General features: G+C 47.3%; 1 protein-coding gene and 1 pseudogene across 3 annotated transcripts in view; one reads left to right on the top strand and one right to left on the bottom strand.

The window, feature by feature from the left end:
• The window catches only part of LOC149338923 (transmembrane protein 161B-like), a 31,442-nt pseudogene extending 22,884 nt beyond the window's left edge, over positions 1–8,558 (bottom strand). Inside the window, exons 1-4 of the transcript XR_016283463.1 lie at positions 8,351–8,558; positions 8,042–8,146; positions 7,689–7,787; positions 5,384–5,653 (exon numbers count right to left, since the gene is read on the bottom strand). The product of XR_016283463.1 is annotated as a transmembrane protein 161B-like (transcript). The remainder of the gene's footprint in view (positions 1–5,383; positions 5,654–7,688; positions 7,788–8,041; positions 8,147–8,350) is intronic.
• A 2,686-nt stretch (positions 8,559–11,244) lies between these two features.
• LOC149338922 (uncharacterized) overlaps positions 11,245–22,853 on the top strand; it is an 80,105-nt gene continuing 68,496 nt past the window's right edge. For both annotated transcript variants that reach the window (XM_089547819.1, XM_089547818.1), the window contains exon 1: positions 11,245–11,445. In XM_089547819.1, the coding sequence (XP_089403945.1) occupies positions 11,407–11,445 (39 nt within the window). In that variant the 5' untranslated portion in view covers positions 11,245–11,406. The remainder of the gene's footprint in view (positions 11,446–22,853) is intronic.

Here is a 22,853-nt window from a genome sequence, read left to right as displayed (position 1 = left end):
ATTGATGGCGCGGTATAAGTAGTACAAGAATATGTCTATTTAGGGCAGGTAGTCACAGCTGATCCCGATCACGAGAGGGAAATGACTAGAAGAATAAGAATGGGATGGAGCACATATGGCAGGTTCTCTCAGATCATGAATAGCAGTTTACCAATATCCCTCAAGAGAAAAGTGTACAACAGCTGTATTCTACCGGTACTCACCTATGGGGCGGAAACGTGGAGGATAACAAAGAGGGTTCAGCTTAAGTTAAGGACAACGCAGCGAGCTATGAAAAGGAAAATGATAGGTGTAATGTTAAGTGTTCGGAAGTGGGCGGAGTGGGTGAGGGAACAAACGCAGGTTAATGACATCCTAGTCGAAATCAAGAAGAAAAAGTGGGCTTGAGCAGGGCATGTAATGCGAAGGCAAGATAACTGCTGGTCCTTAAGGGTAACGGAGTGGATTCGAAGAGAAGGCAAGCGTAGCAGGGGGCAGCAGAAAGTTAGGTGGACGGATGAGATTAAGAAATTTGCGGGGATACAGTAGCTGCAACTGGCAAAGGACAGGGTTAATTGGAGAGACATGGGAGAGGCCTTTGCCCTGCAGTGGGCATAGTCAGGCTGATGATGATGAGCCGATCATTGCAGCACTCAGCTCAGTAACTGCGGCTGAATTTGTAATCTTTCTGGACAGTGTGGCTTCTTCTTTCCCCCAACTATGACAACCGACAGCACTCTCAGAGCAACTCGGAGCACGTAAAAATGAAAATCTCTCCCTCTTTCCTTCCTCCTCCTCTCCTCCCTCCTCTTCCCTTCTTCCCCCCCTCCCCTGTCATGCAGAAAAATTCTACTTCAGAAGTGAGATCAAACAACCCTGTCAAGGGCCACGCAGTGCCAACAGTTAACAGGGCTCACCAGCTCCAAGGCAACTCAGATTTGAACTTTTTACATCAACAGATGGCAGCACTTAAGTACAATTCCCCCCCCAAGGCATGCAAACTGCGACGCGACACGAAAGTATTAGTTTTTCCGTGTACAAAAAGTACAGCAGAGAACTTTCTGTGGACATGCGGTTAAAGCTGGGAGACTGAACTTCAAAAGAATCAACCCCTCTCAAGCCATTAAGCAAAGAAGGGGCGGGGGGGTCAGAGAATGAACCTTTTTCCAGTAGCGCACCATTCGGCCTGATGCCAGGCGAAGTGTAAGATTTCCGGTTTGGGTCGCCTAAGCTCCCTGGCATCTCTTCTGCGAAAATCCCTTTATAATGGCAGGGTGGGGTTACGTTGCACACAGTGCTTAAGAGCAGTGCTGGCCTCGCCTAGCCAGAGCAGACACGTGTGAGCCATCTTTTGACACACCTTGGGAACACCTTCCCCATGGCACTTCATGTCATAAATCATGATGAACTAACTGCGTTTTCTCACTTGAGGTTGATGCACCTGACACGTATTCTGCCATCGACACGTGGAATATAAGCCAGGTGACCGTGTATGAATGTGGACATAGATTCAAACCCGTGTACTCAGTGAAAAACTTTTGCACGGCTACTTGGGCCCGTAGAAAACTGTTTGCAGAATTGGGGAACTTAACTATGAAGTTGTTATATAAGTCGCTATTATGAAGTGCGCCTGAACCCCCATCATGCATGCTAATGGGCGCTATGTGTTGGCGCTTGCTGTTTATTTTGCATTGCCCATGTTCTTGTTGACCTTACTTTTTGGCAAAACATGCGGCTGATGCTTTTTTGAGAGAGGGGAGTAATGCCAAGGAATTTTTGTATCACTTGTTCCTGTTCAAAACTGTCTGCATGCGAGTTTGCTAGGCGAGATGCGACCAGCGTTATCACAAATGACTGCAGCCATGTGCCACTACTCAGGAGAACCTTCGAGATAAGGTTCTAAAGCAACTACGACCATCTTCTGGATTGTCGTAGTTGCTTTAGCACCTTATCTCAGAGGTTCTTCTTCTATGACAGTCGAGCACGTTTGCTGCTACTGCAGCTGCCGAGCTGTTCGGTTTCTTCATGGGTGCAAGTCAGCCCAATAAAGAGTTAGTTTCAATGCGGTGCCATGCTAATCTGCTTGTCTGTTTTTTCATGGCACTGTCAGCACCTCGTGACAATATTTAAATAAACTGCAGCAGACATGCTTCCTTTCATCTCTCTTGAAAGTAGTTCGAACAGCGCGAAAACAGCAAAGACAAAGGAGACACGAACACAACAGGACGGGCGCCAACTTGCAACTGAAGTTTATTGCACCAGACCCCTACATCTTATGCATCACCCGAGCCATATCTCGCAAGCCTATCAAACAACAAAACGAAATTGTCATCAAAAGTCCTAACACCGGAAGTAGGCGCAACTATTACAGACAGATATGCGTTCTGCACTATACACATGATAACATTTTCCTTATTTTATAAGTCTCAAGATTATTAGAGCGCGCAACCCACATGAAAGCAATTCATTCTCAAAAGAAATACACACGCTTGAACAAGGCAACCAGAGCGCAAACTCAACAATCCTGATTTAACACAAATTGTGATAATGAAAGAATGACCAACAACAAACGCGGAAAATTTTTGGTGGACAAGAAAACTTAAACCTTCGAGGAAACCTCCCAGCGTCAATGAACTATTTCTGGCGTCAAAATTTACAACCATTGAGAAAACCTCCCAGCGTAAAAGATAAAATCTAAAGACAGCCTTCGAGAAAAGCCACCTCAGCGTCACTAATTGAAATTGAAGGCCTACTCACGCATGCGCTTCCCGCTTTCTTAATAAAAAATGCCTCCACTACTTCCCGCTCAAATCTGTCTTTACCGCTCTTCAAAAAAACTGTTTTGCTCAATTCCGGACTACACCCTTTGCAAGTCTTGCAGTGGTCTGCAAGGAAACTTCCATGTTGTTGGCGCACATTCCGCATGTGTTCACTGGCACGTTTCCCTGTGATTCCCTACATGCATAAGGTTTCCCATGGCATTAAAAAAGTCGCAAGCAAACATCAGGTGCAGGTTGTGTTCTCGGCCCCATCAAAGTTGTCAAAGATTTGCACTATGTCAAAACCGGAGAAGAAACGACCGGTTTGCCCTATTAAACATCAAAAACAGTTCACGAAATGCAGATCACAAGTGGTATATCAGATTCCTCTAAGCTGCAGTCTTGTGTACACAGGGCAAACCGGTCGGTGTTTTAATGAACGTGCCAGTGAACACATGCGGAATGTGCACCAACAACATGGAAGTTTCCTTGCAGACCACTGCAAGACTTGCAAAGGGTGTAGTCTGGAATTGAGCAAAACAGTTTTTTTGAAGAGCGGTAAAGACAGATTTGAGCGGGAAGTAGTGGAGGCATTTTTTATTAAGAAAGCGGGAAGCGCATGCGTGAGTAGGCCTTCAATTTCAATTAGTGACGCTGAGGTGGCTTTTCTTGAAGGCTGTCTTTAGATTTTATCTTTGACGCTGGGAGGTTTTCTCAATGGTTGTAAATTTTGACGCCAGAAATAGTTCATTGACGCTGGGAGGTTTCCTCGAAGGTTTAAGTTTTCTTGTCCACCAAAAATTTTCCGCGTTTGTTGTTGGTCATTCTTTCATTATCACAATTTGTGTTAAATCAGGATTGTTGAGTTTGCGCTCTGGTTGCCTTGTTCAAGCGTGTGTATTTCTTTTGAGAATGAATTGCTTTCATGTGGGTTGCGCGCTCTAATAATCTTGAGACTTATAAAATAAGGAAAATGTTATCATGTGTATAGTGCAGAACGCATATCTGTCTGTAATAGTAGCGCCTACTTCCGGTGTTCAGACTTTTTGATGACAATTTCGTTTTGTTGTGTGATAGGCTTGCGAGATATGGCTCGGGTGATGCATAAAATGTAGGGGTCTGGTGCAATAAACTTCAGTTGCAAGTTGGCGCCCGTCCTGTTGTGTTCGTGTCTCCTTTGTCTTTGCTGTTTTCGCGCTGTTCGAACTACTTTCAAGATATGAACCAACTAGCCCAAATCAAAGTACTTCTTTCATCTCTCCTTCACTGCTTATAATTTCATAACGAAACAAATCAAAATTGAATAAAAGGGTGAGATGTGTGGTTTTCAAAAGCACTGAGTGTGTCCTGTTGCAATGCATGGTAACCTTGAATGCAAATTTTGCCATCGCCGAGTTCCTACTCTTTCAGAACAGAGTTTCTTAGACTAGTTTATTTTTAAAAATAATAAAAACTGCAATCTACGGAGCAGAAAATATGGGTGCTATCCATGCCACCCGCGTGTGCTCATTTTGTATGTATAAAAACAGGGCAGCTACCCTCAAAGGAGACCCTCCAACCAAGGTCTTCCACCAATTGTGATGATGTCATGGGTTTGCAAGCAAAAACTACACATCTCTTCTGGTTTCTGGGAACGTCTCATTATAGGCCCTGCTTTGCCATGTGCTTCCGAGCACTTTTAGTGCGTAAGTACTAATCCGACGGGTACCAACCTCGAGCGAAATCGTCCGTTGTCTGTTACCTTGACTGTTCACAGTTCAAAGAAAATACACCATTGTAAATTTGGTGTCCATACTCCTTTACTCTGCCCAGTTATGCACTCTAATACCCCTGTCAAGCGCACAAGTTAAGTGCACTTACGGCGAGTGCGCTTCGGCATCCTGAGTGACACTTTGGGTTACGCGGTGCTAAACGGGAAAGCAAAGTGGATTCGTAGTAAAAAAGAATGGCGTCAGAAAATGAGCGGAATTTCTGAAGAGGACAATGGAAAAGAAAAAGGACTCATAATATTTGATTGCTGAACGTGATAGCGCAAATAAAACGAGGTTCAACAGTTTTTAACAATAAAATAAAATAGAAATAGAAGAAAAGCCAAGACCAACCAAGACCATCCAGAATTTCGGGAAAAAACAAGATGGCGGCGGGCAGCGATGTTGCATCTGATCTCGTTCCCTTTGTTCTGTTGCTTCACTTGTAGCTATAAGGAACAAATTTTTTTCCAAGAACAGTGTTACAGCATGTAAAATAAAGCTGTAAGTACTTTTTATGCACTGTACATATTGTGCCTTTGAAGTCGCTGCTGGCGAGGCTACGCACACTCAGCCAGCAAAGTGTGGTCCGTGAACGCACTCCTAGCGGAGTGCACTCTTCCGCGAGTGACACTCCACTTGCGTTGTTTAGATGTGGCAAAGTGTGCTTACAGCAAGTGACACTCTCCATAAATGCACTTAACTTGCCCGCTTGACAGGGGTATAACCTAATATGTAATGCTTTCTACGTACTGAACTGCCATACAATCGAGCTTCAGTGCATTTGCTCTACAGTGGTGATTGTGCAAAAAAGTTACAGGGTTACCCTCCCAGCACCTCTCCAGTTTGGCCGGTGGTGCATATGAAGACATTCACCAGAGCCATGACAAAGGATACGTGGCAAAGCCCAGCACCAGGAGGCACCAGACGAGGCTGAGGTTGACCTCCTCGCGCCCTGGGAAGAAGTGGGTGTAAACCTCGGTGAGGGTGTACACGGCGACCGCATGAACCGCAAAGTCCAACAGCCACTGGTAGTCGGCGTAGAAGCGCAGCTGCAGGGCCTCCCCCGCCGTGATGGGCGCCGGTTCCAACACCACCGGTACGCTCTTGGGCACCAGGAACTCCTCATGGTCTCTGCCGTCACGGTCCAGGGTACCGTTCCGATGCCTACAGAGGTTCCCGAACACAGATAAAGGCGGCTGCTTATCAAACGCCGCGGAAGGTAACCAGCGCATAAACAATGATAACAAAAAAAAAAGAAAACACAACGTAAACAACGAAGCGCAGTGCTTGCCATGATATCTGGTTGGTTTGGTTTTATGGGGTTTAACATCCCAAAGCGACTAAGGCTATGAGAGACGCCATAGTGGAGGGCTCCGGAAATTTCGACCACCTGGGGTTCTTTAACGTGCACTGACATCGCACAGCACACGGGCCTCTAGAATTTCGCCTCCATGGAAATTCTCACCGCCGCGGCAGGGATCGAACCCGCGTCTTTCGGGTCAGCAGCCGAGCACCATAACCACTGAGTCACCGCGGCGGTACTGACCATGATATTTGTGCATGGGTTAGCAAAATGCGCAGGCAATCATATGATGTGATGTGACAAATCTGGCTGTACATTTCACTCTTATACTGACTGCCTTTTCAATGCCGTTTTGAATCTGATTTCGCCATCACTTTTTGGTTCCTGTGCTGCGCAGGTAGTTTGGAGATGCATTTCTTCCAGTGGATGTCCTGAGGTGCACCCATCGGAGGCGAAATTCCGGAGGCCCATATACTAAGTGATGTCAGTGCACGTTAAAGAACTGCCGAAATTTCCGCAGCCCTTCACTGTGGCGTCTCTCATAGTCTGAGATGCTTTAGAAAGTTAAATCCCCACAAACCAAACCAAACGAAACCATCGGACAGTGCTCCCGGAGGACACTACACTGCTATAACAGTAAAGGTGCTCGATCCTTGTCCATCGCCAGTCATGAAAAGAAGTATGTCTAGTGTGCAGTGAGAACAGTAAAACCATGTTGCCTGCCGTACACTAACATGCTCTCAAAGTGCACTGTGCAGGCATTCCCGCAGTTCTGAGGCATCTCACTCGTGACCTCCATGCCGACAGCACGGCACTTTAATCTACAGTACCAGCACTCTGATTACACGGCACAGGATGTGAGTGGTACGAAGATGTGTACACTAGAGGGACTCCGAGGTGCAGATTACTGTGAATAGCTTCAGATGGATTCTCTTCCATTTCCAGTTGGAAAATGTCATCCCAGTTGGATTTTCACCTGGAAAAGTGCTTTTTCAGCAAAAATGGGTATCCCTGCTGAAAGTCTGCTGAGTCTCCATTTTCACCAGGCTAGTTCTGGGTGCTTTCAAATCACTTGCACTACTGGATGACTTCCCCGAAACAGTGTCGCTGTTCCTTGGATTTCGCATGCATGGAAGAGCGTTAAAAGGGCACTCTTACCATCTTTTCTAGTTTTTCTCAAGTCTTCACTGTACTCTTTGCATCCTGCTACACAGACGGCCACTCTTGGCTAACTACCCTGGACGAAATGCTTTCGCGGCATAGCCTCCTCACACAAGATAAGAAAAGAAGACACTTTCGCAACCATGTCGCCGGAAATTATGACACAAAAGGTTACAGCACAATGACATTACTAGCTGAGCAGTGGAAGTACTGCAGTCAACACGGCTGGCCTCTTCAACAATGTTGAGAAAAGACTGACAGTTTCAGAGCCAAGAACACAAAGGCTCTGATGAACAGAATTGCACGGCCATTAACATGTAATTCCTGTCTGACATATGCATGCCACATAATACAACTGAAAGAAGCCAACAGTCACCAACGAAACCACGGAAAGCACAGGGAAATGTTTCTATAATTTTATCTTATAATTTTCCTAATAAATTATCTTTAAGCCATTAGACAACAACACTATTAATTTCCCATTTGTCAACACCACAAATTAAAAGAGAAATAGAAACATTCCCTGCTTTTCTTGGCTTCGGTGACTGTTGGTTTCCTTCAACTGTACGTCATAACGAGCCCTTCTTTTATGCCTTCACTTGACTCTATATAAACAAGTCTTTTTTCTTAAAACACTGACAGCAAATTAAGGTATTGTCTTTTAGAGGTCATTAACCCCGCTTGCATGCCCAGCCTTACGCTGTCGCACATTGAAAGCAGAGAAAGAGAGCTTACCTCCACTTCTCCCTTTTGCCTTTTCCTTTGAAAGACTTTCCCGTGATTCCAGCAAGAGACTTGAGTTCTTCATCAGACGGATGGAGATATCGTATCAATCTGAAGGAGAATAATTAACGCATGAAGAATGACCGGCTCTTAACAGCTACGTTTACACTCTGACCTCGTAAAAGAGGCAATTGGTAGGTGAATGAGAATTAAATTATAATTAGTGAAGATTGAGATTAGTTTCAACCTAATCTCAGACTGACAGCATGCTAGGGACTGCACACAAAATTAAAGAAAGAACACGAAAATTCACCGCTCGACCTCTCGATCGAGTGAAACTGGCTGCAAAAACACACGCCGCTTACCTTCTGCAGATTATCCACCTGCATGGATATTGAATACTGCGGAGACAGCTTCTGAAGAACGCTGGCCATTATCATGGTAATGACAATCTGGACGCCGAAAAGCGCCTGGAAACAATTTTTTTTTTTTTAGTAGTGCGTCGCATTCCGCTTTAGTACCAAGCACGCATTAGATGGGCATATATTGCGATAGAACAGCCGTCTACTTTCAAGATGTCAAGCATCTCCACCATTGCACTTGGGCATGCAGACATGCTTTTGCCTCGTAAAAACTGCACGCAGTCACAGTTTGGAAACAATTCAACCGCTTACCATGGTGCTCCTGGCAGCCTGGGTAAGCCGCTGCTGACCGCACGTTTTATCCGATCATTTGCTGCGACGGGGATCCTCAGCTCAACTGCGAGAAACAGTGGGCTGTGGATGTTATACCACTCTCTTTACGCGATTAAAATTTGCGCTGCTTCAAAAGGACCTTTCAGCAAACGCATTAAAAGGCGAATAATAAGTGTGAAAGTTGAGAACGCACCTACAACCTCCTTTTAGCAGCAGACCGCTTCAGAGCGGTTCGCAACTGCGGCTTTTGAGGTCCGACTATTGAAAACACATTTTTTTTTACAAAACTATGTATAAATATTTGCAGTCTATATTAATGAGCTTCACATTTAAAGCAAATTTAAAAATGAAATATAATTCAATATTGCTGCATTTTAGCTACACAGAGCATTATGGCACAGAGACGACACCGCACCAGCCCAACGTAGCCAAGTAAATAGCCAAGTATTTAGCAGCCGACGCACGCGGATACGGCGCACCAAAATCGTGGTGTTGTGGACGTAACATCTTCGCTGTTTGTTTATCCTCTGTCATGTAGCTGGACACATAAGCGTACATCGAAGCGCGAACGCTGTGTCTACGTTTGCTTGTACGGTCAGAGGAATCGTTTACAACTACCACTCCTGCGATCTTCGTCAATCCAACATGAGTACCAGCTCCGCGAGGTCGCTGGTTCTTAACTCCTACAAAAGCCTCCACCGCGTCATCCTGCAAGTCTTTCAAGGCGACCCAGACACCATACGGGCAGCGAGGAGCAGGGTGAAAGAAGAGTACGTCAAGAACCTAAAGGAAACGGACTCAAGCAAAATCCAGGAGCTCCTGAAAACGGCCAAAGATGTCGAGAAAGTCCTTCAGACGGATGTGATTAGGGCCGTTAGGAATGAAAAAGGGAACTACGAGGTGCAGCTGAAGCCGCATCACCTGCAGGACAACGCCACTTGTAATACCAACGAAACGAAGAGTCAGCGTTGACTTGAGGACGTCCTCTGCTGCTGGATGCGCAGTACGTTGGTATTTGCCAGCAGCGTTGCCATACTGGCCACGATATGTGCCGTCAGATAGCGAAATAATTGTATGTTCGTGATCTCGTTGTCTACAAATGCAGAGGTAACCGCAGCTCATTAGATAGCTTACCTAACCATGACTTAAACACCGCGGTTTTAATCGTGTCGTAGTTCTTTTGTTCAACTGAATGTTTATAAGGACTGTTTTCATTTGCCTAATAAAACGGCACGTGTTCATTATACTTTTGTGGCTATTTCTCGCAGTCTTTCTCTTTCTCGTGTGTATAACCTCCTGAGACCCGTGTATGGCAATTTGTCCAATATATTGGACATTAGCTTTTAAGCCAGTACTCGCGCGCCGAAAGATTCATCTTCATAAAACCCGCTTGTCCAATACATTGGACAACTGGTGGCGCCATCTGTGCACCTTTTTTGAAATTAAACTGCTCACTTTCCCGCCAAAACACTTTGAAAACGGCGGCGTTCAGCGGCGCGGCGTTCTATGGCACCTGCCAGAGAAGTAAGTGTTGTTTCTGCGATTTTACCGACTTTGAACTAGTAAATTTTGTTGGATATCAACAAGAATAGAACAGAAAACATGTAGATATTATAATTGTATCTCTGCGTGAGCTAACTTTTCTGTGCTTTCAATCTGATTTCACGTGTCCAATACGTTGGACGCTGGGACTCAGCCCGGTTGTTTTGACCGCGCTTTTGAGATGGCTTTCGCAATAAATGTAAACGAATATTGCTAGTATTTAACGGCTGGGGACGAAATAACGTCTTTTTTGTTGTAAGAGACAGGCCTCGCGTTCCTGATGAGACGGCCGAAGCAGTTTTACAAAGAATTGGACAAGCCAACACATCAGTTGGTTGGTTTAGTTGGTTTATGGGGTTTAACGTCCCAAAGCAACTAAGGCTATGAGAGACGCCGTAGTGAAGGGCTCCGGAAATGTCGACCACCTGGGGTTCTTTAACGTGCACTGACATCGCACAGTACATGGGCCTCTAGAATTTCTCCTCCAAAGAAATTCCAGCCGCCCCGGCCGGGATCGAACCCGCGTCTTTTGGGTCAGCAGCCGAGCACCTTAACCACTGAGCCACCGCGGTGGCCTCCAACACATCAGACATTGACCTATCGGGCAGTGACGACGACACTATTGTCGATCCAAAAACAGCAAGAAACCCAAGAAACTGCAAAGAAAAAAAACAGCAAGAAACAGAGAGTGACAGTGAAGTTGAGTGGAGCCCACCATCAAAGCAAGCTCGACGAGGAGAGACCAACAAAAGTGCCCACCATTTCCCAAAGCTGTCTGACGCAGCTAACGCTGCGCGCTGCAGGTTTGAGGGGTTCACCATGAAAACAAAGTTTTTTTGCACAAAATGTCAGCAGTTCAGCATAACAAGACAGAAGATGCTTCGAAAAGGCACACAGCAAATGAGCACAGCGAAACTTTTTTATTCAGTTGACGTATATTTTGCTACTTTGTCTTTTGTCATAATAAAGTATTTTTTTCGCACAACTTTCACAGCTTTATCTGAAGTATTTATTGGCACGCCCACTGGGTGAGAAAATACGGCTAGAGTCCTAGTGTCCAATATATTGGACATCGTGCTGAGCTGAAACTATTAGTACTATTGAGAAAATATCTCTCACTTTTTACCTTTGTACTCCTACCAGCTTATTCTGAAACCCTACAAAGTTTTTGTGCTCTCAAATTCACTTCGGGTCTCAGGAGGATAACACACACTTCCGAAACCGAAACACCACTAAAGCACTCGGCTTGCTCAGCAGAATTAAGAAATTCCCATCGCCATTGATAGCAACTATATCCAACCAATCAGGTGCTTCACGCGCCTTCCCCTCCCCCTCCCCCCCTCCTCGTGCTCGCGCTGCGCGTGCTGCGCGTGTTTAAAAAACGGCGAACGGCTGCTGCGAACCGACGTCCTGACCTTGCCGTTCTTGCAAATGTTCTGGTACGTTGAGGGTCGGTGCGGTTCGTCAGCGTGACGGAGGCGGCTGACCACACCATGCTCAACCGAGAGAGGGAGGCAGCCATCGTGCAATGGGTGCGTGCTTTCTTTGCCAACCGTTTTTCTCGTACCAATGTTTCTTGCCTTGTTCGGAGATGCCGTGCCGTTTTTGAATGTGTCCATATTTCACGGCCTAGCTCGTTTTATGCATAGATAATCCGCCGCATGACCGACGGCCGCACACTCGGACGTAAGCGCGGGCACTGTTTAGACTCTGAGGAAAGAGAAAGATTAGCTCGTGCCATGCTCATGCTGGCCGCTCGCTTTTTTTCCAGTGCCGTGTCTAGCCTCGCGGCTCCGCAAAACCAAAGGCAAAACAAAACTAATGGCAGGTTGAGCATAACGGCTTCTCCTGAAAGCTTTTGCAATGACAGTCGCATATTGTAACGACGAGTTGTACCGCTCCCCGCTCTGATTCTGTAAGCTTGGTGCCCTGCTTGCGAACTCGAGGTTCCGCCCCCCACCGGCTACACTTTGTGAAGACAGGGCGCACATAGAGTGCTCGTGTTCCGGAGTTTCAGTGCGTGTGGAAGACACTGCCATTGCCGGAATCATTTCGGGGCTGTGCAGTGCGAAACCTCGGGACATTTCTATCCTAAACTGACCCCGCTGTCGACAGCGCAGTGGTCTGGCTCTTCCTTCCGCAATCACATACGAGGGGTGTTCAATAAAGATTTCCCCTGACGCACTTCCTGTGGACGGAGAGCAACGAAACTTTGCAGATTTATTAGTCCTTCTCTACATAGGTGCCACCCAGGGACACACACTTCTCCCATCTTTTTATGCAACTGTAAACAACTTGGTTGTCGAAGTCGACAGGTTGCTCCAAAAACCATGTTGTCACTTCAGAAATCAGTCTCGTCATCTAGAAAATGCTTGCCCTTCAAATATGGCTTCATTGTTGGAAAGAGGTGGAAGTCTGATGGTGCGAGGTCGGGTGAATAAGGTTGATGCGGTAGAATTTCAAAGCCGCAGCAGCGTGCTTCCATCTGGGCAATGTGCGAATTGTGAACTGGAGCATTTTCTTGCAGAAGGCGGGCACCTTTGGTGGGCATGCCATGTCTCTTGCTTTTGATGGCCTCCCGCAATTTCTGCAGCAATGAAGCTTAGTATGCCCCAATAATCGTGGCACCCTTTGCTAGGATGCTAGGAAAAACATCAAGACTACTCCGTGCTAATCCCAAAAGAGTGTGAGAATGGCCTTGCCCGCCGAGGGCTGGGCGTCTGCCTTCTTTGGAGGTGGTGAGTCCAAGTGCTTCCATTGCATCGACTGGACATTAGTCTCCGGATCATAGTGATAGACCCAGCTTTTGTCCTGTGTAATCAGTCTGTTGAAAAAGTCCTCCTGGTTTCCATGGCACATGGTCAAAAGATCCTGGGAGCATTCGACTCGTTCTTGCTTTTGGAAAGGTGTGAGCAGCCGGAGAACCCAGCAAGCGGATACCTTACGCGTTTGAAGATGGTTCTGAATGATATTTTCCATGAACCCAACACTAATCCTGACATTTTGGGCTAGGTCTCGAACGGTTACGCGGCGATTTTCTGAAATGGTGGCCTCCACTTGCTGGACTGTGTGTTCACCGATAGCGGAGTGGGGTCGCCCTGCAATGGGAGCCATTTCCACTGATGTCCGACTGCATTTGAATTGACGATGTCAGTTCTTCACTACGTCATATGATGGGGAATCCTCCCCATAAACCTCTTATCTCATCGAACGTCTCCATTGGAGTGTGGCCTTTCAAGTACAAGAACTTGATGACTGCTCTGTATTCCACTGCATCCATTATCACACCTGACACCTCTTCAGCACCTGTAAAAGAAAGACCGTTATTAGTTCGGAGTTGCACATTGGCACGTGAGCTATAGTGACTTAAGTCATTGCACATGCGCAGTTTTAGCATCCTGCAACAAACAGAAGTGAGTCAGGGGAAATCTTTATTGAACGCCCCTCGTATACCTGATGTCCATGCACTATAGACCTCCTTCACCCCGCGACGTCACGGAGATGCGGTGGCGCTGATGTCAGTAGCGACTTTCGCGTGGTAGGCAAAACAGGTTCCGCCTGGCCGTGCGTACCGCAGTTGCTGCAGCTACCGGCGGCTGCATATCGTGGCTGCGCACTGCAGAAGCAGCATGTACTGACCAGCTGCGTCGCTGTTGGATCCGCGTAGCATCATAAAACGGAAAATTAGATTAGCTTTAATAGGTTTCTCGGAAATAAATGCCGCATTAGGAAATGAGCCGCGGTAGTAAAATCGCTAATTCTGAGTGTAGACCGGCGCTGCCTGTCAACGTACTTCATTGCACGGAAATTGCCGCGCTCATTCACCTGAACAACCGCATGGTACGCTTAAAATTGCGCAAGGAAAAAAAAAGCATGTATGTAGCTGCGAATATATCACCCTGAGCTGGTGTGCACGGGCGCCGGCAGGGTCACTCTCCACCGGGGAGTGCGTTATTTTGTTGATAGCACAGCATGTTTTAACGTGTGTAGAAGTTATACGAACATGTAATGACGCATTTTAGGGCATTTAATATATGCTTCAAAATATTTCTTAACATAACCGACATAATTATTTGATTGTAGTAGAAAAGTCTGATAAGTTGTGACAATCTTGCGCGGTCGCGTTGGCATGCTTCGAACAGCGCACTTTCATTGCATCATAAGCTTCTTCATGAAGTAGTACATGATCGCGAAGGCTGTTTGGAAAGAAGCAACCGCAGGCGGGCTACCAACAGAGGCACGTAGCGAGATTGACAAGGGATGAGGCAATGAAAAGTGTTTTCTTTATTGATGCTTGAGATATGTAACCAAATTTGGTGCAAATATGAAATTGCTCTGCTAATTTCGGCAATGCGTTTTATTTTCAGCTATACCTGGTAAAGTTCTTGGATAATTATAATTAACACCCTCGTCAAGTCACCACGGGTCTTGAATAATTAAGTAGAAAATGCGGAATTTTTTTATGCCAGCACGTTGCCAACGCCCTATTCTCTATGATGGCGGTATTACTTCTTTTTTTTTTTAGATTCGCAGTACCTTTCTTATCAAAAATGACTACCATACTACTGATCCTGTAGCAAAAAAAAAGTCGAGAGATTTATTGCACTCCTCAATGTCTCTGGAATCGTTCGCGACAAATAGAATCATTCTATTTCCATTCGTTACAAATTTACGAAGGGGTGAGTGATGCCAATCAGAAAATGTGGTAGATCACAAAACAAACCTTTAAGTTTTTTCCCTTGTTTATGGCCTCTTCGCTTTCGCTTTGGTCAAAGAAATGCCGCACTGAAATCAACGAAACCTCTGATCCCTCTTCTGCGTAGTGATACTACCATTGTGGTGCTCCGTCGTCGGAAACCCGCAGGATTCGCGACGTGCCAGGACCATCAGAAACGCCATTACCTCACAATTTTTGACGACCACAGATCTAAAAACCGTAATTTTATGAATTTCTACTGAATATTTTGCTATAATTTTTAGTAACCAAACAGAAGACCCAGGGCTGGAAGAAATATAATTTCAGGCATCCAAACTTTTCACCAAATCGACCAGTTTAAGAAGGGGAGAAGTCAGCCTGGTGGTGCCTGATCTGACGGCTAAAAAGAGCGGCTACGTGAGACATATGAGATCGGGACACGATCGACGCTGTCCCCACTTTTCACACTGTGCGACACGTGTGTCAACAGACGGTGAGCGCACGTCGGCTCTGCCGAAAAAACGCCAGTGCTTCCCTCATCACTGTCCCGAGGTAAAATCATTCTTGCTAGTTCAGTGTCAAAAAGTAATCAATTTATTGAATGCCTGGGGTAGAAACCAACTGCAGCGCATTCTAGCCATAATACAATACACACCGTGTCGAAATACGCCGTACATGGCCAACGTGAGCCCGTGTACTTCGAGGAATACTAAGTTGAAAGCATCAACCATTGTTATGATTCTCAGAAACTCAAAACGCGCATACAAGCCTTGAAAACCGGCGCTGCACCACCTCAACTCGACGCCACTCCCTGGCCTCTTGCCTACCGCGAGCCCGTTCGCGACTGCAGCGCCACCTCGCTTGTTTGCAAACATGGAGGAGGTCTATACCGCGTGTTAGCTAAATTTTCTTGAAAGCCGCCGCGGTGGCTCAGTGGTTATGGCGCTCGACTGCTGGCCCGAAAGACGCGGGTTCGGTTCCGGCCGCGGTGGTCGAATTTTGATGGAGGTGAAATTCTAAAGTTCCATGTACAGCCGGCCAAAACATTAGCTGGCGTGCGTGACGGCAGCGTTTTCAGTGCTCCTGTAGCTTATGACGGAGCAAACTTGCGAAAATATCCAATTTAAGCACAGGCTGACTAAGTCCGGGCTTAATACTGAGCTTTCCGCAAGTTTGCTTCGTCCCAAAGCACAGGAGCACAGAAAAAGCGGCCATCACGCATGCCAGCTAAAGATTTGGCCGGCTGTACTCTGCAATGCCAGCTCATGTTAAAGAACCCCAGGTGGCCGAAATTTCCGCAGCCCTTCACTACGGTGTCCCTCATAGCCTGAGTCGCTTTGGGACTTTCAACACCAATAAAAAAAAAATATTTCCTTGAAGTCTGTTAATCGCTACAGCCAGCCTGGACGCCCACCGCAATGGCAGATTCCGAATGAGTATTTCGTTGACCAACGTGTGGTCGGTGTACATCGAGGCGCATCATGTAGGGTTACTTTGCCGATCCTGGCACGATGCATGGGTTCGTCACTTGTAGATTGCTAACAACGTGATACGCAAGAGATGTTTCAGTAAAGCTTGCTGCTGGCGGCAGAATTGTTTTTGGAACAGGGACCGGACTGAAAGGACGAGATTAACAGATGTTACTTCCAACAGATTTATTCATAGTGAAAAGAGCATTAACTGCAGTCTTCGGATGCCAGCTAAATTTCTCAAAGCTCCATTATCAAGATTTCCTCTGAAGTTTCGTAACGATAAACGTACATTCGGTTGGGGCAACCTAAAAAGATAGAAAAATAAGCCCCTGCCTGTGCCACAGTGGGGTTCTGTAAAATGGTCCCATGATTTTAAACAAGCTACACTAACTCCACCCCACTGCCGTGATGGCTCTGTGCCTGTTTACATAAACTTGATAGTCGAGTTTGCTGGTCGGGTAGAAAAACTAGTTGTCAGGTTCGTGTAAACTCTGTCAGATCGAGTAAAATAAGCCGCAGAGCCAGTAGTTAACTCTCCTGCAGAGGGGAGGTGATAATTGAGAACCAGTTTTTCGCTCGCGCTGTCACGCCTGCGAGACAGCGGTGCAGTGTCGCAATCTTGGAGGCTGCCACTGCCCTTTCCTGCTGCGCTGCTCGACATTTCGTGTTGCTTCAGTTGAACCAGTCTCAACTCTCTAAAATCCAATTCTTGTAAACACGCAGCCGTCGAGTTGGGCTGGCCTTGTTAAACTCGACCTGCGATTGTCAGGTTCGTGTAAACGAGGCTTCAGTGGTTATGGCACTCTGCTGCTGACCCAAAAGACGCGACTTCGATCTCAGCTGCAGCGGTCGAATTTCGCTGGAGGCGAAATTCTAGAGGCCCGTGTACTGTGCGATGCCAGTGCACGTTAAAGAACCCCAGGCGGTCGAAATTTCCGGAGCCCTTCACTACGGCGTCCCTCATAGCCTGAGTCGGTTTGGGACGTTAAACCCCCATATACGAAACTAACTCCAACCCGAAATCTTGCATTCTTGGCAGAAGGCCTAAGCATGCACAGATGGCAAAAAACAATACCGGCCATACCACAAAGGCTTGCTAACCGTGACCTGGGGCCCAAGATGTAGTACAGGGGAGTGAGAGGGAGATGAAAGATTTTTATAGCCGTTGTGCAGCCTTCACAGTATGGGAAGGACCGGGCGATGGTGGCAGGCAAACGTCTCCACAGAGAGATGGCACAGAGGTGCCAGGAAGAGTCGTGACATACAATGCATGCTAGAAGCGGCTGTACGTTGAGTCCGGTGGTTGGGACGTGGTCAGTCAATAGGTATTCTCTGGCCTGTTTTTAACTGATGTGTTCTACTAAAAACCGTGTAGTTATAGGCACTTCTCTTTGTAGCATTCCTTGCCTATCTTCTTTATCCACCATATTTTTCATGCTGTTGTTTGCCACCAGCTCAGAAAGAAGCTGCCTGGCCACCATGAAGCTGTTCTCTGAGCTTTCTACCTGGGAGACTGCGTACATTTTCGCAGCTGTTAAAAATGAGCTTAGATTTTCTTTTATTTGTAGATTTCATCCATGCTCGCTGAAAATCACTCTCAGTATCAGTTTTTTTCTTTTTTTGACTGATTGATACGCTTCTCAAGCACCTGTGTAACGTTGGATCGCATCTGAAATGTTAAATTTTTCCAAATACAATTTTTCCAGTAGTACCCGCTTGCACACTGGGCGGAGGATTGCTTTTTTTTTTTAAGGGGTGAGCTTTCCACAAAATTAGCTATCCTGGTCGTTTGTCTACTTTTACGTGCATCGTTGCAGGTTGGCTACTGGAAAATATTTATCAGAGAGCTAAATTTTATTGGCTGGTTCAGTGCTTAGTAGCACAGCATGCAAACCTGAACAGTGCCTTTTTCTTTCCACTGCATTCTTGCTTCACATTTAAATAAGTGTTTTAATGGGATGCTCATGGATAGTTGACTAACAATTCTATTCATAGACTGACATGGCAGTTGGCTGAATTTTTGTTGTAGGTGGATATGAGAGAGCCTTGCCACTGTGGCTGTGTGTTGCTGTGCTTCATCCGCCTCTGTCAAGTGTAACTGCTCAGTGCAGTCCGCAAATTCCTTTGATGTGGCTTGCAGGCATACCAATTTTGTGACGGTCGTCTAATCATACTCTCAGCACTAAGCCCAGTCATGTGCTTGACAGAATGTAAGGAATGGCATACACATTGCTCAGTGCTGCTAGCCTGATGAAGCATAAAAGACCGCTGTCTCCTGTACTTGTCTTGCGTCTTAATTTGGGTACAAATGCTGCTGCCCGTTTCTATGAAGCTCTTGGTTTAGTTCCTGGAATGCTTAGCTTTGACGAACTTGGGACGTTGGCGAATTGGCTTGATAATGGAGACGTGCTATCATTGGCGATGCATGAGACTGTCCTTGTTTCTGCAAGTCAGCTTGTGTACTACATAAACTTGCGCTGGTCGTATGTACAATAAGATTGAACCGCAAACAAAAAAATAGTGGCTGGAGAGGAAATACAGGCAAGGTATAAATTTAAAACAGCAGTCATAAAACTAAAAATCATCCACTCTAGTATTCAGCCTCCCTCAGTTGAGATCTTATTTTAGCGTTCAAGGTTTAGTTGTGGTGTTTACGTTTCATTTGACGCTGATACATAGCACTTAACACTGTTCCTGTTCCGCAAGACAAGGTTACAAAGAGAATTTTTTGTCATGTTTGCATGCCATATGTTTATTCAGCTGTTTGCACTGGGTTTTTAGTCTTTTGAGATGCTGTGTATCAACTGGGATTGAACGTCACTACATCTCATTTCACCTAGTTTACTGAGCGCAATCTGATGGAAGTTAAACATTTTGTAGTATTTAAACTAAGTCTTTCTTGTACTGTAAGCCTCCAGCTAGGGTGGCAAGCCATCGGAAGATTGTAGTTAAAACCATCTTAATGCTTTTAACTGTGATCCTTGTCCTAGCGTGCCTGCAGGCTGTGAAAAGGTTAACTCTTTTCGTACCATGGGGAAAATGACTATTTTCTGAAGGTTTCAGTACATTTTTTTTTCTGTAAGAACTATTGCATTCAATATTGTTGCGGGAAAGAATATATTTACAGATATTTACAAAGAGACAAGAACAGCTGCGAGCGGCACCGAGAACACAGTCCGAACTTCGTTGTCCTCTTCTACTCTTCCCACTCGTGCCATCGCTCTTTGTCGTCGTCGTCTACCCGCATCAGGACCCCCGGCTGCTGAAACGCCGTCTCGGCGTTAGGGCGGCGACGTATGGGCGTCGTGATAAGGTTTAAGGCGACAGACGTGGACGATGTCGGTGGTGGCGCCAGAGGACGATGGCGAGGTTTCAAGGGGAGCAATCTCATAGTTCACGTCGGTAACACGGCGCACGACACGGTAAGGGCCACGGTAGTGCGAAAGGAGCTTCTCGGAGAGACCGACGCTGCGAGAGGGCGTCCAGAGAAGGACGAGTGATCCCGGGGTAAATTCGACGGCCTGGTGACGGCGGTCGTAGGCTGACTTCTGGGAAACTTGAGAGGCTTGGAGCCTACTACGTGCTACTTGGCGCGCCAGCGTGGCCTGGGAGATGGCGTCCCGAGCGTAAGCAGTGGTGGGGGCTGAAGAAGGCGGCAAGAGTGTGTCCAAAGGCAAGGTGGGATGCCTACCAAACAAAAGGTAGAAAGGAGAATAGCCTGTTCTGTCATGAAGGGAAGAGTTTATGCAAATGTCACATAAGGCAAGGCTGCGTCCCAATCTCGGTGGTCTGGCGATACGTACATGGCTAACATGTCGGTGAGCGTGCGGTTGAACCTTTCCGTACGCCCATTGGTTTGTGGGTGGTAAGCTGTCGCGAGCTGGTGCTGCGTGTCACACGAACGAAGAATGTCGTGAACTACTCTGGATAGAAAATAACGACCGCGGTCGGTGAGCAGTTGACGAGGGGCGCCGTGGTGAAGGATGACGTCTTGCAGAAGAAAATCGGCAACATCGGTAGCGCAGCTGGACGGCAAAGCACGCGTGATGGCGTACCGAGTCGTATAATCAGTTGCAACAGCGATCCACTTGTTGCCGGAGAGGGACGTCGGAAAAGGGCCAAGAAGGTCGAGGCCAACACGGTGAAAAGGTTCCGGAGGTATGTCGATGGGTTGCAGAAGACCGGCAGGCAAAGTGGAGGGCCTTTTCCGATGTTGACACAGGTCGCAAGCGGCCACGTAACGCTTGACGGAACGATAGAGACCAGGCCAAAAGAAGCGATGCCGCACCCGAGCGTACGTGCGGGACACGCCAAGGTGACCGGCTGTCGGCAGGTCGTGCAGTTCTTCAAGGACAGAAGAGCGTAGATGTTGGGGTATCACGAGCAGGAGCGGAGGGCCATCGGAGCGTAGGTTTCGGCGATACAAAATGCCGTTCTGGAGCACATAAAGGTTCAGAGACGGAGATCGGTTTGCAGAACGGATGCCATCAAAGATAGGACGTAAAGATGAGTCGTGGCGCTGTTCGTTGGCAATATCGGCAAGATCGGAGATAGCTAAGAGGCAGGGCAGGGTCTCAGAGTCCTCTAGGTCAGGTGGTTCCACAGGGTATCGGGATAAACAGTCAGCGTCCTGGTGATGGCGCCCTGACTTGTACACGACGGAGTATGAGTATTCTTGGAGGCGCAATGCCCAGCGACCAAGGCGACCGGTGGGATCTTTTAGTGAAGACAGCCAACAGAGAGCGTGGTGATCCGTGACAACAGCGAATGAACGGCCGAACAGGTAGGGTCTGAATTTAGCCACTGCCCAGACAAGGGCAAGACACTCGCGCTCAGTAATGGTGTAATTTTGCTCTGCGGCTGAAAGTAGGCGGCTGGCATAAGCGATGACTCGATCTTGACCCTGTTGACGTTGGGCAAGTACGGCGCCGATGCCATATCCGGAGGCGTCCGTGCGAACCTCTGTGGGAGACGACGGGTCAAAATGTGCTAAGATGGGCGGAGTGGTCAGCAAATGGACGAGGGATGAAAATGAGTTCTCTTGAGCAGGGCCCCAGGTAAAGGGGGTGTCGTTCTTCAGAAGATCGGTGAGGGGACGAGCGATGCCGGCGAAATCTTTGATAAAACGGCGAAAATACGAGCACAAGCCGACAAAGCTGCGCACATCTTTCGACGACCTTGGAAGAGGAAACTCCTTCACAGCTTGAATTTTGATGGGATCTGGGCGTACACCAGAAGCGTCAACGAGGTGTCCGAGAATAGTGAGTTGGCGACGACCGAACTTGCATTTCGATGAGTTCAGCTGAAGGCCGGCGTTACGAAACACTGTCAGAATATTGGAGAGGCGCTCGAGGTGCGTGGCAAAAGTAGGCGAGAAAACCACAACATCGTCTAGGTAACAGAGGCAAGTGGACCAATTAAAGCCAAGAAGAAGGGAGTCCATCATTCGTTCGAAGGTAGCCGGGGCATTACAGAGGCCGAACGGCATGACTTTAAACTGGTATAAGTCATCAGGCATCACGAAGGCGGTCTTCTCGCGGTCCTTTTCATCAACGGCAATTTGCCAGTACCCCGATCGAAGATCAATTGAAGAGAAATATTTGGCGCCGTGGAGGCAGTCTAATGCATCATCGATCCTTGGGAGTGGATATACGTCTTTTTTTGTGATGCGGTTGAGGTGCCGATAATCAACGCAGAAGCGCCAGCTGCCGTCCTTCTTTTTCACCAGGACGACTGGTGAAGCCCAAGGACTTGACGAGGGCTCGATGATGTCTTTTGTGAGCATCTTGTCCACCTCTTGATTTATGACGGTGCGTTCGGCGCTGGACACTCGGTACAGACGTCTGCGGAGAGGAGCGGAATCACCGGTGTTTATGTGATGCGTCACCACAGAGGTCCGAGCCAAAACACTGCCATCAAAGTCGAAGATGTCGCGGAAAGATGATGAGAGGCACCTAAGATCGCGAGCTTGCAGCGGCGGTAGGTCAGAAGCGATCATGGCGGCGTAGTCGTCCGTTGGGTTCACTGTTGATGGGGGCCGCAGGCAGCCGGCATTGCTGAGTGGAAGGTGAGCAGCTGTCCACCACTGATATCACACATTCGGCAGCAGGGCGCAGCGTGGCGAGTGAGATGCCTTGCGGGAGCGGTTGGATGGATGAACCAAAGTTCAGGACCGGAAGGTACGCTCGGTTGGCCGACATTGTAAATACAATGTGTGGAAGCGCAATGCTGCGCGTCAGGGCGACGTCAAGTTCCGGAGTGACTACGTAGTGACCATCAGGTACAGGGGGAACAGATGAGAAAGAAATGTAAGTTGCGGCTTGAGGCGGTAGACGGACAAAGTCGACAGCACAAAGACGGTGTATAACTGGGGACGGCGACTCAGCAGAAAGAGGAAGGTCAAGCTGAACAACATTAGTGGCGCAGTCAATGAGGGCTGAATGCTCAGACAGGAAGTCGAGGCCAAGAATGACTTCATGAGGGCACTGGTCCAGAACAGAGAACAGAACGGATGTATGGCGGCCGGATATGGTCACACGGGCTGTGCATAGTCCAACAACATGAGGCGTTCCGCCGTCGGCAACGCGGAGAACGGCTTTGGGTGCAGGGGTCAGTACTTTTCGGAGGCGGCGTCGTAGGGCTGAACTCATGACGGATACGTGCGTGCGGATACGTGCGATATTGCAACACCCAAAAACAGAGCTGAATAAGGGTGCTTTCTATTCATATAAGTTTAAACAACAAATTGCGTGTTGCAACAAAAATTTAATTT

The sequence above is a fragment of the Amblyomma mixtum genome, chromosome 6, assembly GCF_055824585.1.
Source record: "Amblyomma mixtum isolate Tamu chromosome 6, ASM5582458v1, whole genome shotgun sequence".
Lineage (NCBI taxonomy): Eukaryota > Metazoa > Arthropoda > Arachnida > Ixodida > Ixodidae > Amblyomma > Amblyomma mixtum.
This window is presented reverse-complemented; position numbering and strand designations above follow the sequence as displayed.